Source organism: Haemorhous mexicanus, chromosome Z, assembly GCF_027477595.1.
Source record: "Haemorhous mexicanus isolate bHaeMex1 chromosome Z, bHaeMex1.pri, whole genome shotgun sequence".
NCBI classification, from domain to species: Eukaryota; Metazoa; Chordata; class Aves; order Passeriformes; family Fringillidae; genus Haemorhous; species Haemorhous mexicanus.
In genome coordinates this window covers 45,983,338-46,001,849 of record NC_082381.1, presented here as the reverse complement: position 1 = coordinate 46,001,849, position 18,512 = coordinate 45,983,338, and the positions used below count along the sequence as shown (strand labels likewise).

Below are 18,512 nucleotides of genomic sequence, written 5' to 3'. Positions count from 1 at the left end.
AGAAGGTTAGAAGTCGGTCAGTGATATAGCAAGCATTCTTAACCCAACTTGCATTCCAGCCTCCAGCTTGAAGCATAATGCTCATTCCTCATATTCTAGAGTGTTAAGTAACACTTAACTAGATGCTGAAGACAAGAATCATTCAACATTATCCACCCTTGATCTTTACACAAAATTCCCATGACATCCATAGAACTTCCACAGCTGTACAAACTAGAATAAGATGAATGGCAAACACAGCTTTCAGGATTTGCTCTACAATAAATATCACAAGTGAAAGAGACACAGCAAATGTTAACTTTTTATTTCTTTTGAACATATAAAGATTATATGAAACAAATTAAATTAATTTTATTTATGAAACAATTCTTTTAGAGCCATCTTGAAGGGAAAATAATCAATTTAAAACAATGCATGTACTTTAATAGCTTTCCCACCAAAAAGATCAGTGGTTAGTATGACATCTTCTAGTACTCTTTAAAAAAAATAAATGTCTCAGGCACACTGTAAACTTTATATAACATTGTTTAATCCCCTAGAACATGAAGGAAGTGCCTTTATGAATAATCACATGTTAAAAGATTAGTACTAGATAGAAAAAATATATATTATGTTAAAGATGCTATTTTTCTGAAGAATATTTTTAGACCAGATTCTATTCTATTCAAACTCCACCCAACTACAGACCACAAAAAAAAGCACAAAAACTGAGAGAAGCTAAACCTTCTTTCAGAGCCCTCTTGAGTAAAGGGGATAGAATTATTCAATTGAACTAAACTGGAGGTAAAACAAAGCAAAATAAATCTAAACATATTAGTAGATTTAGCACATGAACCTGTAAGGTTTTCATTATTAAACATCCTTAGCATTTCCAATTTAAAGCTTTGGTAATATTTGCAAGTTCTGAAGGAGTTTACACCATTTGTTTATAAAGAACTCATTACACAACAGTCTTCTCTTTGTATACTCTAAAGGAAATTACAGCCTTGGGCAGTCAATTTCAGTATAATCAAAAGTCATGATGCAGACTTCAGCTACCTAGGGCAATCAAACATCAGCTCTGCTTGATTTATGTGTCTTGTCTATGAAGCAAAGTGCTTAAATTTTATCCTAGAGACCAAAAGCGCACATATAGGTCACATATCTTACTCAGTTTTAATTTATGCCCTAATAGAATACTTCATTTATATAGAACATTAAAGCGTATCACATCACATTTATCCAATAGGTAATTATCTTCTATTAATACAAAAGTAAAACAGGACATCACAGAACAATTGCAAAGCACACAATCAAGGGGTGTCACCAAATTATGCATTTTTTGAGCTGTTACAATCAGTGTACAGTATGGACTAGCAGGCACCTCCGTTGATTTATTTTTTAAATAAAGAAATTTGACAACAAAAGGGTCCTATGATACCTGAAACTTCTGACAGCTGTAACTAAACAGAACACACTGGCACCCAGACATATAACCAAACAATTTTGCTAAGGCAAGCACAAGTATGTCAATTTTTATTTTTACACTCCTACCAAACTTAGAGCGAAAGAACATGTACATGTGCGCTTATAGCCTTCCTTCCTCTGTAAAGAGGACAGTGAGACCTGCTTCCTCCATGCCTGCTTTAAACTTTGGAGAGGAGCCCTGACTCAGGGGCACTTGCCTTAATGAGATTTTGAATTTCTTTGAATTTCGGATGTTCTTTATCAGCTACCAGCTGCAGCAATATCGCTTCGCTAGTAGTAACTATAATTCCAGTACGTGCAAGACGCTGAAAAATAAAAGAGCAGAGAGAAAATAATGTAAGATATTTACAAATATGAGTGAGTGAATTTTGAAAGAAAAGACGGATAGCATTTTTAAAAACATCTCCTATTAACAAAAGTACTGCCAATTCCATTCTAGCATTTCTTAGTGGCATAATTTATAAAGCTAGGACAAAAAACTGACAGGGTTTAGACTTTCCTATGGCAAAAGGCTGCCCTGGATTATAAAAAAGACTTTCTACTTGAACTAGATTCTTCTCCCAAGTCAGATTTAATAAGCAGCAGCCCCACACATCTTAATAACAACCCTTTCCCCTTGCACGACCCAGAGAACAGCTTTCTTCATTCTCATGTGGATGAAAGGCCTGGGGAAAAAAATAAAATAGCAAGGTCCAACCTAACAGCATTAAGCAAGAAATTATAACAATTTCTCTCTCAGTCCTTGTTATGTACAACTGCTTCAGCTTTCAGACTACAGAGCGCACTAGTAGCAATACTCTCTGGAGAAAGAGGGAAAATCTCTTCTATAGACATTAAAAATCATACTGGCACAACAGCAGCTCTTTTTAAATGATGTTTGATTACAGACAGTAACTCCAGAGTCAGTTCTCACACGCTACAGGATAAAATGTATAGCTGCAAAGAAAGCAAGACTAAAAGAAGTCTGCTAGATCTGGTAAGTGAGCAACTCGACAGGGCTTGGGCTCCACATAGCTCAAGGCACAGGACTTATTGCAAAGTTATTGGACTTTTACAACTGTGGTTGCTGCTTACATAACAAAGTTATCTTCAGCAAAGGCTGATCAACCCAAGTACCCCATCATCTTCCCAGCCATCATAAAGATGCTTTGGCAGTAAAGCTCTTCATAGAGTCAGCTTTCCCTCCCTCATCCTCTACTCCACTGCATGCTCCACCAAATCTAATGGGATCCTGAATGAGCTGAGAGAGGGCAAGTGGCAGAGAACAGACATATTACATACAGGTTTCAACTGTAATCATTAAAGCAAAGAGAAGGTCCAAACTCTCTAGCTTTTCAATTACAAAGCAACTGATGGGTGAAAATTACTAACTTTGAGGGATCAACCAGTATAGTATATGTAACTACAGTCTACATAACAACAAACTAACAACATTGGATTTACTGAATTCAATACTTCCTAATTGCCATTACAGCAACAAGCCTCACAATGTTCTTATACTGAAACAAAGTAGCTACCTTCTTCAGCTCTCCTACTCCATACAACCATGTTTGTTAAACTTCACATGCATACAAAAAAGAAAAATAGAAAAATTAATATGAAATATTGTGGCAATGTTTTCAATATGAGCCTCTCCAAGAATACAAAGGTTTTGGTTTTAACTAGCATGGATGAGAAAAAAAATCTAGACCCTTAAAAAATCATTTCTGTCTGTGAAATGTTGACTAAAAAGAGAAAACATCTTTTCTTTAAAATCAAAACGCACCATAACATGTCAAAAGAGTCTGGCATTGCCTTATACCTTTTCTAGGACTAGATATTATTTTTACAGATTTTAGATCAGCAGAAAAAAAAAAGATGCATTTGCTAAGTATATTGGATGATTTGCAAGGAAATCACAAATTTTCTTAGAAGAGAGTCTTTGAGAAGTATGTTGCATCCACAAGAAACAAGTAGAAGAGACAAAGAAGAGAAAAGAAATCCAGTAGGAGCAGACTAAGCTGTCTCAATCTGAGACCAAGCAGTGGCATAAGACATCTTCATTAGACAGGGCAGAGATTCAGAATAGTCACAAACTTGAATTTTTGGGCTGAATTATTTCATCAATTTTCAAGATTTTTTTGTTTCTGAGGGGTTTTTTACCTAGAAGTTGTTGCCTGCTGCCATTTTAAAGCACACAACAGAAGTGGAAACAAACTGTTATCCAAGCAGACATGAAAGCTTTTGTTACCAATTAAGTCAAATTGCACTTCCTAGTACACCCACTCAAATATTTGTATGTTCATCACCAGTACAATCAAAACACATGCTGTGTGATGGGAAAGGTGGAGAACTGAAGGGGCAGGTGGGACCAGTGGGGAGTTATTTGGGGCTGCTGAGGTTATCACTGCAAAATCCCTCTTTATTATTCCTGAAAGGTCACTTTGAATAGAGAAGGGCTGTTTTATTGTGAAAAGGCAAATGTTACATTCATCTTCCCAGAAAGGTAACGAAAAGGGTTCAGGAACCCTGGCCAATGAAACTCACCTCAGCTCACCAGCTTGCATAAGTTTGCACAAGAGACAATGTTAGACTCATTCATTAAAATAATGTGACTAGGAATGGTGAGCTGTATGCTGAAACTAAAGCAGGATTACCCAAGATTTTGGTTCCTCACTTCCCCCATAATGCCACAGTCAATCAGGATTAAGGACATGACCAATACATGTCTGTTTCTCCTGGTCTCCTCCTCCCAGGCATGCCCATGTCTTGCTTGCTCTTGCCCCCACCCCTCAGTAGCACTTTTAAGTGAGGCTCTGTAACACAAGAAGCTGACCATGTGCAGCAGAAAAGGTGTTACTGCTGGCTCAACTCCGCACGGCAAGTGTTGGCTCAATCATGTTGTAATGACTGACAACATAAGGGATCACAGAAAAACGCTTCCTTTTGCTTACTGAGAAAGTGTTGCAAAGATATACCAAAAACTTACTTAAAATGGAAAAATTTACAGCTTTTGCAAGCAATCACACTTCTAAGATCAATCGCTTTTTGCCTAGAAAGTAAAGCAAAGCTAGCTAGTCACTGTTTTTAACCTTTATTACATTGGCCCAACTTCTATGCTTACAGACACCTTGTAAGTAATAAATGTATGAAAACATACACAAAAAGGCAAACAGATTTCAGGTTTTCTATATTTGTTTTGCCTCCTACTGCTGCTGCACCACATTGATTTAGGAAGTCCATGACTTCAGTCACTCCTGCACTCTGTATGTGTCCCTATGCTCTATGTGACAGTTGACATTAGGTTTCCACTTAATCAAATCACGGGTTTCATCAATCACTGTATGCTGGGGATTTCTCTTTAGCCTTTAAGAAATTAAGTCTTCTCAAAATCTATAAAAAAGTTTAACATGCTGTGGTTATCATTAGTTTCTACTTCAAATTATTATTAGGGCCTGAGGCAAAAAAATTGCAATACTTACTGTATGTATCGGGTTATGACTTTAAACAGTGATGCCCGTAGGCAAGTTAGGAGTACACCATCAAAAAATCATTTGAATGAATTTGCTATGACATAGTTGTATGTGCTTTTAAATCCTCGTTACATTTATCTCCACTTTCTCTACATTTAGTTTGCCTAAGCTCCTAAAAGCAGGGAGGAGGGGAATCCTTACTATAATCAGGGTCTTCTGATTAAGATTTAATTTGCACCAATGAGGAAAAGCAGAAGGAGGGACAGAGGTACAAGGAGATCTGAACAGGATCACATACTGTATTTCACTGCCCTTCAAGAATTTCAACACCTGAATAAATACTCTTTGGAACAACAAAGGCAAAAGCTTTATAGCCCTTTTACTCTGATGTAGAGATAACACTGCATAAAGGGATATAAGCTAAAATACTAATGCTTATACAGAGTAATCTATATTGTATGGAACAATCACTTTAAAATTTCAAACATTCCAAACTGGGTTATGCATATTAAATCATAATTTAAGGAGATTTTAAAAAGCCAGTACTACTTCTCCATTTTCAAGGTTATTTTAAGAATCAGAGTACTCATCTCTTCCCAAATGTACTTTTATCCGCTGCTTTTTCCACAGAAATTCCTTGTTAGCTTACAATAAGCAGAGAATTTAACATACCAACCCAAAGTGAAGAAAGCCCTGACTAAGAAACTTACTTCAAGAGCAAACATTCTGTCCATCATACTTCTTGACGAGGTGGCATCAGCTACAATATGAACTTCCAGACCTCTGCCAATTAATTCTAGTGCTGTTTGCTGGATACAGACATGAGTCTACAGGGGAGAAATCAAAGGCAGAAAAGCCACCAACAAACCATTATTATGAAATGAAAGTAACACAACCACAAATTAGAGTTCATAATTAATTAGAGTTCAAATACATATTTTTCTACCCTGGCAGTACAAGGGAACTCAATATGCATTTTAAATGCCAGTTAAGATTGAGACAAGTGCCTGTAGCTTACAAGTATCTCATCTCAAATTCTTTTATGAGATAATAATAATGACAACACAAAAACTAATTTATTTTGTAGAGGATATTTAAGCTCTAAGTAATATAAATTGAGTTGTCTTTTTTTTTAATTACACAAAGTGATGCCCCCTTTGAGGGCCAATAGACATTACCAGAAACCAGTATCAGAATGGCAAAGCACCTACTTCTACTCCAAAGAGGACAATACTCCTGACACCAGGGATCTCTGCTAATGCCGCTTCAACTTCTGGCAACACCATTGAAAATTTTGTCTTGGGAAGCACAAGTTTAGCTCCTGTTAAATCAATTTCTTGCACAGTGCTGCCAAGACCTTTGGGATACTGTTCAGTGACAATAACAGGAATTCCCAAGAGCCGTGCACCTTGGAGCTGTAAGAGGACAGAGAGGAAAACATTTTTTTTTAAATGGGGAAAAAAAAGAACAAAAAAGGACAATAATAAAGACATTGTTATTACCAAATACTAAGTAATTGTTATTATGTAAAATAATAGTTTACAATGAGTGATCAAAACTCACTACAACATACCAGTCGTTGGCCCACACTGATGATATCACCAAAGTATTTGATGGCAGGCCGGAATCGTTCTTGCATGTCACAACAGAAAAAAACAGTGCTTGACGGTGTCAGGTTGCCCAAAGTAGTAATCTGAAAAAAATAAATAAAGGTAATGTTTTCCATGGCAGTGGACATCCTTTCAGAAATGCAGCAGAATTAGGAAGCATTTGCAATACATCTGCTAGATTATGGATTTATGTTACTTTGAGTCAAAATAGGAGATAAGTTTGTCAAGCCTGATTTTGGAATGCTTCTGAATTAAAACAAATAGCTGATGCTGAACAGTACGGTATAGCCATCAACATGTAATCAAGATTTTTTTATGTGGGAAGCACAAGTCAACATAAATGTACATGGATATTTCTGAATTCTGAAGGGGGCAGAGGAATACACTGCCTAAATCACAGCAAAAAAAAAAAAAAGTACCAAAAGCAAAATTACATTCTTCAAATTCATTTTTAAATCCACAATTCTTGGAACTGAAATAGACTCAGGAAAAATAAAAGTTTAAAAAAATTCAGACTTCCACTTGCTTTCAAATAATGTATGTAAAAATATTTTCAATACTTCCATTGTGTAGTCAATTTGGTTTGTCTATGACATCTTTTAGCACAAGCCTGATGAAAGTCCAAAGGCTAGAATGAAAGTAGAGAAGACTGTAAATATTACTGAATACATTTTAATGACAAAAGTAATCTCCTAGAGTTTCCCTCATACAAGGTAACAAGTGGGGTAGAAGGGAGGGGATAAGAAAAATAAACCAAATACTTAATTTTCTTACACTTAGAAAGAGTGCTTTGTATTTGTATAAATAAATTACTTGCACTACCTGTTGAACCAAAGTATAGGGCTTCAGATGGAAGCTACAGGGAAAGAGCTACATACTATCATTTAGTTGTAAGGCAACTCAAGAGAAATTACATTCATTCAGGAGCTTTTCAGCAGACAGATAAATAGAATTGAATAAAGAGCTTCTGGGAAGTACCCATTAATTATATACACTTCATTTTCTGCAATCTGAGGTTGTATGTTTTAAACTGAAACCAGATTACAAAATCTGTAAAAGAATGTATTTTGGAAGAGCACAGATGTATTGGGTTAATGTGACAAGGTTTTGGTAGTGAGGGAAGGCTGTAGGGGTGGCTTTTGTGAGATGCCAGAAACAGCCTCATGTCAAGAGAGCACTAATGCCAGATGAAACCAAGACAGATCTGCTCACCTCAGTGATGCTGGTCACAATTCTATGCTAACATATTTAAGAAAGGGTAAAAAAACCCACTGTCCAACAGCAGCTGTGAGAGGAGGGTGAGAATATGTGGCAGAAACAGCACTGCAGACACCAAGGTCAGTGCAGAAGGAGGGGCAGGAGGTGCCCCAAGTGCAGGAGCAGAGATTCCCCTGTAGCCCCTGGTGCAGACCATGGCGAAGCAGCTATGCCCCTGCAGCCCAAGGGCTTCCACAGTGGAACAGAAATCCACCTGCAGACCATGGAGGACCCCACAACACAGCCTTGAAGAAGACCTGCAATATGCCTTAAAGAAGGCTGTGACTCTGAAGGGCCACGCTGAAGCGGGCTCCTAGCAGGACCTGTGACTCTCTTGGGAGGAGCCCATGCTGGAGAATGTTTGGGAAGGAATGTAGCCTATGGGAAGGATGCAGTTCATGACGTACTATCTCCCACAGGAGGGACCCCACTCTGGAGCAGGGGAAGAGTGTGAAAAGAATGAGTGGGAGAGGTGAAGTTTTACGAACTGACCACAAACCCCATTCCCGCATCCCTCCGTGCTGCTTGAAGGGAGGAGGTAGAGAAGTTGGAAGTAGAGCTAAACCAGGGAAGAAGGGAGGGATAGGAAAGGGTGTTTTTACATTTGTTCTTATTTCTGATTATTCTACTTGGTTATTAATTAGCACTATATCAAAGTGATTTCCCCAAGTCTGTTTTGTCTATGATGGTAATTGGCGAGTGATTCCTCTCTGTCATTATCTTGATGCACAAGCTTCTTTGTCCCACTGAGGACAAGGGATGGAGCAGTTTGGTGGGCACCTGGTGGTCAGCCAAGGTCAACTCACTGCAAAGGAACTGGGAATCGATAAATATTAGTTCCAAAATCTTTTTCACCAGGAAAATACAGCCGCAATGAAAAAATTTACCACAGATGTGAGATCTTCAATCCTAGGAGATTTTCAGTATTCAGTAATGCAGCAGCTGATTTGATCAAAGGGTTAGGGAAGGCAGTCTCTAGATACCAAGTAACACTTCTACATCTCTACACCAGGTAATGAATGAGGCCTGGGACCAAGAAAGATTGGACATAAAATTAAATAACCACCTTGTTCTTGAATACCATCCATCATACCATACCATTTGCTTGAACAATGAAAAAAGTTGGCAGGCAGTATTAATGTACAATTCAACATCACAGGGAACATGTACTGTGACCCGTTACAGCTCTGGCACTTACTACCATCACAGAAGTCAACCATGACATTTAACTTCCCTACTGCTCAGCAATAAAAATAGAATAATTGGAATAAACAATATTTGTAAGTGTGGTTCCTACTCATAAAATGTGTCATTTTTTCTTAGCATTTATATGACAAACAAAGACTACTATTTTCTCCTTTAAATCTTTCCCTCATTTTAACAGCTGCACCAGCGGTGGTTTAGGTTGGACATAGGAAGGATTTCTTCACAGAAAGAGAGATTAGATATTAGAATGCGCTGCCCAGGAAGGTGGTGGAGTCTGTCACGGAAGGCGTTGAAGGAAAGACTGGAGGTACTACTTGGTGCCATGATCTAACTGACATGGCAGGGCTCAGTCATAGGTTGGACTTGATCTCAGAGGTGTTTTACAGTCTAATTGATTCTGTAATTCTGTAATTTTTTAAGATCTGTCTGAACCACAAACCATCATGGACTATAGAATGACCAATGTGAAGTTAATCTACTGCCTCGATATGCACCTTCCTCTGCCGGTGCAGCAGATGGCACTACCACCCCTAGCAGAGGAACAAATGTGAATAGAGTTGGAAAGTTTTCAAGAAGCTGCATAGTCTTCCCTTACAGAAGGATCAAACAAACACAAATATTCTTCACAAATAACCACAGGGTCTGACCCATCAGAGACAGAACTCCTATGAAATCCATCCTACAGCTCTGTTACCTTTACCTTTCAGTGTTTTCTCATCCTTAGCTCCTTTGCTCACATTTATGAGTGTTACTTCCAGTTAGGTGCACAGTGAATTTGAAACACAAGAGCATTACCATCCTCCCTCACATGGATACCACGTGCAAAACTTATTACTACACCTCAAGAATAAGACCTTTAGGTCTCCCTTTAGGCCTTCCTCTCCCCCTCCTTGTTCTAAAATGTATCTAATGCTTTTAGTATTTCTTCCTACAAATTGTTTTCACTGTCCTCCCTGGGGTAGTTTTCAAATTGCAGTCTGGAATGAGGCACTCAATACTACTATCACAACAGTGCTTCTCTGCCCATACTACTTCACTGCTCTAGCAGGGCCTCAAATGTCAGCCAATTCACAGCCCTTCCAGGCCCTGTTTATTCTGTACTTTCCAGTACAGTATTTGCTCTTTTCATAATGGATGATACTTAGACTCCTGAGGCGCATTTTAGACTTATAAATCATCCTCTGAACTCTCCCTCATCTTCTGTTTGTGTAGCTGATTGTTTCTACATTGCTACTTCCATTTTGAAGTACATCTTATTGCACCCTGTTTCTCCAGCTTGTCCTGAAAGACCTGAAGTCTGCTTTTTCAGATGCTTGCAGCTCGTACCAGCCTGGGATCTTCTGCAAAAACAGTATTTGCCCTAAGTTTCATCAAGGAGAAGGACAATGTAATAATGAAAAACAGTGAATTTGGAAGCCATTTTATAGAGCATTCCGATTTGACAGTGAAGTGCAGAAGAAAACTAACTCTCTTTCCAACCAGAGAGTATCCTTACTATATATAGACTTCCACTGAATCTCATATGTTTATGTCAAAAAGCACAGGGAGCTGGAGCAAAAGCACTATATCTGCTTTTCTTTATTGTCAAGTTGGTTTCATATGATTCAATTTATGCCTTCAGATTCATGTGAGCAGCTCTCTAAAATAAAGTTGTGTCAACTGTTTACTTGCTAAATAAAAGCTTTTACAAAGTCTAACACAAATAATTAATATACTTATTTTTTTATTTATTTCTGATTAACTTGCAGTCTGAATTGCGGCAGAACAAGAGGAAACTGGAAGAAAGAGATGTTAAGATCAAAGAATCAACACTTGCAGGTGTTATGTGGAAGACCAGATGTGGGAAGGACATAGTGCAGCAGAAAGAAGTTTGAAATTAAGTTTCATAAATAGTAGCTAACACAGTCCATAAATAAATTTACTATTTGCTATGTATGAAGGAGAGGTTTAGTTTACTAGTTCTTTAGTGTGCCACATAAATCCTACTACTCACTTGCTTTCAGTGCCATCCTCCCCTTCTACAAGAACGCTGTGACACCTCCACTTCCCATCTCCTGGCAGTGAAAATCACCCAAACCTCCCCAGTCCAACATCCCAAAGAGCTGGGGTAAGGGCAGAACAATATCAAACCTGGGCTGGCATATCACACCTGTTTGATTTCACTGCAGAAATTCCTTGCAGGTGGGAAAGGATTATGAGCCACTGCAGCCACACAGTATCTGCTTGAATCCACCCTGAATGTAACATCTACTCAGCCAAAATAACATTAAACAACTTGAACGCAGAAGTTAAAAAAACAAACATCAAAACCCAAAAACCCAAGTGACCTTAAGTTCCCCTCAACAGTACATAAGCATTTCCACTTGTTGCACTTAATTTCTCTTAGGATTTTCTGTCCTCCAGCTGAAGGTTACCCATAGCACAACCAGAATAGGTACGTCAAATGGTCAAGTAACCTGCTGCAGCTCTTTTACCCAGCTAAAGAAGTCACCTCTAGGACCTTGTCCAGACCAGGAGTCACAAGTTACATAGAGCTTTAAATCCTACTCTAGAAAAGACCTAGGTGGGAAAGGAGAGGTGATTTTTCACATCTATATATCAACTCTGCTGATTACTATTATTAATCAGACAAAATGTGATTGCAATGAAGTACTATAATTATAGGTTCAGCTTCATAGAAATATTCACATACACTGGCTTTTTATCTGTTCTTTACCTGTTCAAAGTCCAGGAAATCATGAGACATACAAAATAAAATTCCTCACAGTATTTGTAATGAACAAGAAATTGGAAGAAAAAAAATAATCCCATTTGACATCACTAGCGATGTCAGGAATCTCATGCCAAGGGTATGTACTAACAGGGCAGACTGGGGATGTTGCAATCTTGGTATTTCAAGGATGGCATAGAAGAGACAACAACAAAAAGAAGCTACCACCTTTTCTTCTGTACTTCTTAAAGGAAATTGGCAAGATTCAGTTGAACTTCAGTTGTGCTGCCTATATTTCAAATGTAAACAAATTGAATAAATTCAGTTTGATGTATTTCAAGAGAAAAATAGGTTACAAGTGTTTCAATTTAGAAACATAAATATTTATCTTATGCTAAGCTATTTTTTACATGTAATTCAGCATTTTAAAAGGGCAGATTTAGTTTAAAAAACACATGATGTACATATAATGTAGTACAAAAGTCTTCAGCAAAATTTAAAATTACTAAAATGCTTGTTGCAGAGTAAAAACATACAAACAAGGAGTACGGATTTGAGAAAAAAACATCCTCTTTCAGTATTTTCAGCCCTTTTCCCCCCCTTCTTTAAAGTCCCACATGCTGCTTTTCAAAAAACTTATTTATTTAGGAATGTACTAATTTATCAAAATTTATAATTTCGCCCTAAAATTCCTAAATAACATCCCTGCAATTTATGCTTTGGTTTTTCCTGCTCTTCAGGAAATGGACTTGGGTTCCTGAGCGAGTTCTAGCTCCAGACCATCTGAGCAATATCAGGTATGAGCAATAAGAGGGAAAATCAGTGTATTAATTGTTATATTTCATTTACGTTATTATTTGCAAAAGTTGAATATCATTCTGCAAGCAGTTTTTTTCAAGACAGATACGCCTGAGACACCAGCCTGTCTCAAAAAACTATCTTGAAATAGATGTTCTTTATACAATGGTTTCAGCAATAATTTGATCCTTTTAGCTTCAGTATTTTAAGGTTTACCAGTTTGTAAATACAGAGCAGAAGTCCTCTTGAGGAGAAGTCACCTTGAAGTTATGACAGTAACTATGAAATAGTCTCTCTTGGTTATGGATTTGAAAGCTGCCTGAACTCCTCCATTACACAGTGTAATGTGCATATAGCTGTCTTTTCTTTGGATATCACTAAAGTCTTTTTCCTTACTTCTCTCCTCCAAAGGCAGGCACAACACTACAGGAAAATACAATAACTTTTGTAGCACTATTTAACTGTATGTAGAGGCGATTAAAGTGGTCCTGCATTCCCTCACCCAAACTACAAATGTTATAGTTTCCTGTTAAAAGACTTTTATAAGACTTAAAATTTATGAAAAGCAGATGCAGTCCCTCCATTTGAGAGAGGTCTGAGGAAACACCCCTCTTCACTGCATGTCTGGGGTTGAGGAGGTTCGAGCTGAGGAGTGGCAGCCAGGCAGAACATCACAGTGAAGTGCACCCCACCAGCCAGCCTAACACTGCACGGCCATCAAAAGCTTAAGTGACTGTTTCATGTCAGGACACCCGGACCAAACAAATGTACATATATGAGGATGGTACAAAGGCATAAAACAATGAAAGAGCAAATGTCCCTGTAAGATCAAGCTTTGAACTGAGTTCAAGGAGCGGCTTTCCAAGGGCAGCATATGGTAATTCCTCCATGAGATTACTGCCCCCCTCAGCTGCAGGGACAAGAAATTGAAACAGCCCAGTCAAACATCATTTGATGCTGACATTTTGTGAGCTATTATACCAAAAGGCATCCTTCTACGACAGGCCTGCACAGGAATCAAAATGGAAGGATAACATACCAGAGATTATGGGCACTAGCTTTCTCAAAGGTTAAAATCCTTCCTCCAACTAAATGCATACCTATACCTCATAAAACATGCATTTTAAAAACACTGAAATTATTGTCTATTGATGTAGCTGCTAGCATCTCTGAATCTTAATTTTAAACAGAAATATCTTTTTAAATATGAAAATCTAATCACATCAGCGAGCAAAAGTTGTCCCTCTTGACACATACATTCAAAACAGTGATTCCACTGACTATGCCACACACAGAGTTGACAAATCAATGTTGTGTGTAACTGCAGATAAAACATCATGGAGGGAGGGAGGGAGGAAAAGGGGGAGGGAAGGAGAAAAGGGCATATAATAGTGGCAATGACTGAATGAACACACAGAAAGTATAATATTCCCATCACTAAGTCTTAAAGGTCTTAAAAGACTGTGTCTGTACCATACCAAATGTTTCTCAAACAAGTGATCTCTGAGCACCTGTCTCTGGCTTAAGGCAAGCTGACTGACATCATTGTGATGTCTCATTTGAGACATCTTCGGCTCATTCACAGCTGCTGAAACAGATCAAGGAATAACCCACAACTACCATCCTTTTCATATCAACAGCTGCAACAGAACTGCAACAGTATTGGTGTAAGTAGGCAATCAAATAGGCAATAATGCATAAAACATTGGTTCATCCTGAATCCCTGCAGTCAAAGCTGTATAGCGCATTTGCACCCTGGGACTGATGTATCCTTGTCTCAATACTGACCTTTATTCCAAGACGTATGTCCTGCTACAAATGCTTGAGCTGCATTTACAGTTTCAGTGCAGAAGGCATCTGCAAGGGAGTCTTTGCAGAGTAGTGATCTGCATGCACAAATGAGAACCAAATTTTGACCTGAAACACTGTTATATGCCCAGAATACCCAAATTCTATTTTTAAAATCCTTGCTTTAATTAACACCTACACCAACTCTTTGCAAGCTGGAAAGACTGTTCCTTTCCAGTTTTTCTGATTGGGCCCCCATAAATTCTGTTTACAACACAGAAACAGAAAAGTTTTAAACTGCATATGATGAGTGTATAGGATGAATGCTAAGAATTTATTAAACCAGTTTGCTCTTCTTAACCATTCTTTCCATACATAAAGTTAAGAATAAAAGATGCCAAAGGCATCCTTAATGTACAGTGTAAGCAAATAGACCACCTTGAGAGTTTATGCATACAAGACACTATGATTAAGCAGAGTTTACAAACAGGATTAATTAGACATTTCTGAAAACATTAAGAGAAGAAAAGCAATGTTTCAGCTCTCATGATAACACTGAGAAGTGTTGGCTAGGCAAACTAAAATTTCCTAATTATATATTTTTTTTAATGTTCTGAATGAAAACAGCAATGATGTGGGGTTTAATCCTGGGACCAGTTTTGGTTTGTGGGGTTTTTTTAAGTTGAATTCTTAGATACTGGAGAAAGGAAGAAGCAATGTGTTTTGAGTGGAAGTATTACAGCACAACTTGCACCAATCTCTAGTGGGCATAAAAGTATCTTCATAGCAAAGCACCCATAACTGCATCTATCTGGCAGTCTGGCTTCCTGGTTTGTGGCTACAGAACTATCAAGCTATAAACCTGAATATCAGAGAAGAGCTTTTTGAGGCAAAGGGGGATACAGAGGTCCTGATGAACTACAAGGCAAGATACGGAGCTCTGGCAGAGCCCACTTTACTGGCACTCTTTCGGTTTCCACCTCGCACCATTACCTCCGGCTAAGGCCGGGTAGCACCAGCCGTCTGATTTAACGGGAGCACTGATTACTTCAGCGACCTGACTTCTCTTCCCGTTCATGACGCCAAGTAAGTTATGGCTAGCCGAAGGCAAAGCCCGGTCACCAGACGCGTGTGGCGCAAAGCGCACCTGCCTCCCGGACTTAGGAACCCAAAAGTTTCCACCGAGAGGCAAGCGAGCGCGGGCTGTGGGGACTGCGCCCACGGTCCCAGCCGGCTCCAGGATCCCTCACTTCTCCCGGAAGGGCGCGGGGCTCGCCGCGGCAGGACGGGACGGGCTGCCCGCCCTCACACGCACCTGTGGCGGCCGGCGCTGCCGCGCCGCCGGCTCTCACCTGGATCTGCAGCGGGACCAGGCGCACCTTGCAGCGTTCGTTGACCACGAAGCCCTTCGGCAGGTCGATGTACTGGCTCCACTCCTCGGCGAAGAGCTGCACCACGAACTTACGGTGCATGTCTATCTGGTCCCCGTACAGGCTGAGGAACTTCTGGATCAGCAGCTCGTAGCCGGCGCCGTGGGGCACGCTGGAGGGCCGCGCGAAAACCGAGAAGCAGAAAAGGACGGGCACGGAGCCGCCGCCCGCCGGCGCGGAGCTCCCGCTGCCCGGAGCAGCGCTCGGCTCCGCCGCCGCCATCTTCAGGGACCGCCGCGCCGAGCCCCGCCAGCTCGCTGCGGTCCGCGCCACCGCTCCTCCTCCCGCCGCCTCCTCCCCCCCGACCGGCCGGGCGGTGCCGGCGGGCCCCAATCCCGGCTGCGGCTGCTCCTGCTCCTCCTCCCCGCCATGGGGCTCGGCCCTGCCCCGCAGCCCCACTGGGGTGAGAGCGCTGCCTGGGTGCTTTCGTCGGAGGAACATGGGGTGTATTAGGCGGGGGCATGGTGCCTTCCCTGCTTAGGCGGACCATGAGAAGAGCAGCCCCACACGGGCACTCGCCCTCGTCCGGGCGGAGAGAGGCCGTGTCTCCCGGAGAGGGGCAAAGGGACACCGCCGCTGGGGCGGCCAGGCGGGGCCCTCGCAGGGTCGCGCCCCGGGGCAGAGCGCGCTGCGGGGTGCGCAGGGCAGCGCGGGCGGACACCGGGCCCAGCCGCGGCGGGGACGGGCGCGGCCGTGTCCCGTGGAAGCTGGAAAGGAAACCTGTTGGTAGAGCCTGAAACATGCCCGGTTGCTTTGGACGGTGATCCAGCCGAGATCTGTATGGGGGACTGGTAGCTGTGTTCTCTACGAGGCTTCTTTCGGAATTGCCCTTTTCTGAGCAGCGGGCGGTGCCCGAGTCGCGGCTCCGAGCTTCCAGTTCCATCCATGGATGAGGGGAAGTGAGCAGGATAGAACGCATATTTTTTCCTTCGTAGCTTCATGCTCTCTACCATATTTTTTTTTTCCAGGGATGACTGACAGCTGAAATTGTTGCCCCTATTTTTGCCATAATTACCAAGTTTCTGTTATATTAAAGTGTGACTGGGGGAAAGATCTGAGTAGTGTGATACTCGCATAGAAAGAAAACACTCTCTGTTAAAAATAAGTAGATGTTTTCATGCACTGTGCCAACGCACCATTAAGGTTAATGCATGTTTGAGTGGCACAGAGTTGTTTAGGAGGACGGAGCGCCTCTGCTGTGAGGAAAGGCAAAGAGATTTGGGAGTGTTCAGCCTGGAGAAGACTTCAGGGTGACCTAATTGCAGCCCTCCAGTACCTGAAGGGAGCCTGCAAGAAAGATGGAGAGGGACTTTTTTACAAGGGCATGTTGTAACAGGGTGAAGGGGAGTGACTTCAAACTGAAAGAGAGTAGGTTTGGATTAGGTTTGAGGAAGCAGTTCTTCACTGTGAGGGTGGTGAGGCACTGGAACAGGCTGTCTAGAGAAACTCTGGATGCCCGATCCCTGGAAACGTTCAAGGCCAGGCTGGATAGAGCCCTGAGCAACCTGATCTAGTGAAAGGTGTCCCCCTCTTCAAAGCAGGGGGATTGGAGCTAGGTGATCTTTAAGATCCCTTCCAGCACTGGACATTCTATGATTCTATGCAAATTGTTCTCAGGCTTTACTGATACAAAAAATTTGGAGCTGTCATGTTAAATTACACTATTATGTTTTCAGTAGTTTGTTGGGGATTTTTTTTCACTGGAAAATATACTGTTGATATGATTTGATTTAAAAATTGCAAGGATAAGTAGTCTTTTGCAGTTATTTACTTACTCATGTAGTCCCTAGGCACCGAAGCAGCATGAAGTGATTATGTTATATACTACCCAGGAAACAAATGTGCAATGGCACCTGCATATTACAGGAAAAACATAGAAGTGATACTGTGTTTAGGTAGAAATTACACATATTAAGGTTTTAAAAGGATTCAGTCACAAGTCTAAAATCCTCCTTTTTTTTGCCGTCTCTAATTGGCAGTGAATTCAGTGGTTTCATACAGAATTTCCACCTCCTTTCCACGGTAGATAGTATCAAACCTATGTATTCAGTCTAACTGAACACATCTCTGTTGTTAAGATATACTTTGAAAAGAGTGGAGAGCCTATCCATCTGGGTTTGGTTTAAATACTTGATTGTATTCTGCATAGAACAATATGTAGCTGGGGAAAAAAATAAATTTTCACCTGTAAAAATGAGGTGAATACTTGGGAGTGTTTGTTAAATTATGTACAATTCTGTTCCACCTGCCAGTCATAAAAAAATGTCCAGTAGCCTGGGTTCAGGGCTTATTTTAATTATTTGTCCATGCTTACTGTTCTGCTGATTTAATTTATTGATACAGACAGTCATTAGTGCTGTTAAAGTAGAGGAATACAGGGTGAACAATTTTATGGCCTACTCATTAGCTGACTTGAATCAGTTCCAGTTTTCCAAAAGAAAAGGTGACAAATTGAACACCCAGTGAATTCTGCTTATTTTCTGTGACTTAAACTGGTTCCTGTTTCTTAATTTGTACTTTATTTTCATTAAGTGCAGTTTTAAAATTAAATATACTTCTAAAACATAGCATGGGTAGTGGTTTGGAGGATTAATGGTGCGTTTTAAATGGATTTCCTTTTTCCATTATAGCAAGATAGATACATCTGCATTAACAAAATAAGCCATAGCAGGTTCTTACCTTTCCAAACTGCTGTCTATAATGAATAAGTTTGAATAAAAATCAGTTACTATGCAGAACACATAACATATTTTAGTATGTTTACCAGATTCAAGCTCACTTAAATAACAGAAGA

At 40.3% G+C, this 18,512-nt stretch overlaps 1 protein-coding gene across 1 annotated transcript; it reads right to left on the bottom strand.

Annotated features, from left to right (window-relative positions):
* Positions 1-289: 289 nt before the first annotated feature.
* ISOC1 (isochorismatase domain containing 1) lies at positions 290-15,984 on the bottom strand. Its single transcript, XM_059873571.1, has 5 exons — positions 15,641-15,984; positions 6,493-6,612; positions 6,131-6,334; positions 5,630-5,746; positions 290-1,772 (listed from the first exon to the last, which is right to left on the bottom strand). Exons 1-5 carry the CDS (start codon positions 15,938-15,940, stop codon positions 1,626-1,628), a joined length of 888 nt encoding a protein of 295 aa, XP_059729554.1. The 5' UTR covers positions 15,941-15,984; the 3' UTR covers positions 290-1,625.
* Between the last annotated feature and the right edge of the window lie 2,528 nt (positions 15,985-18,512).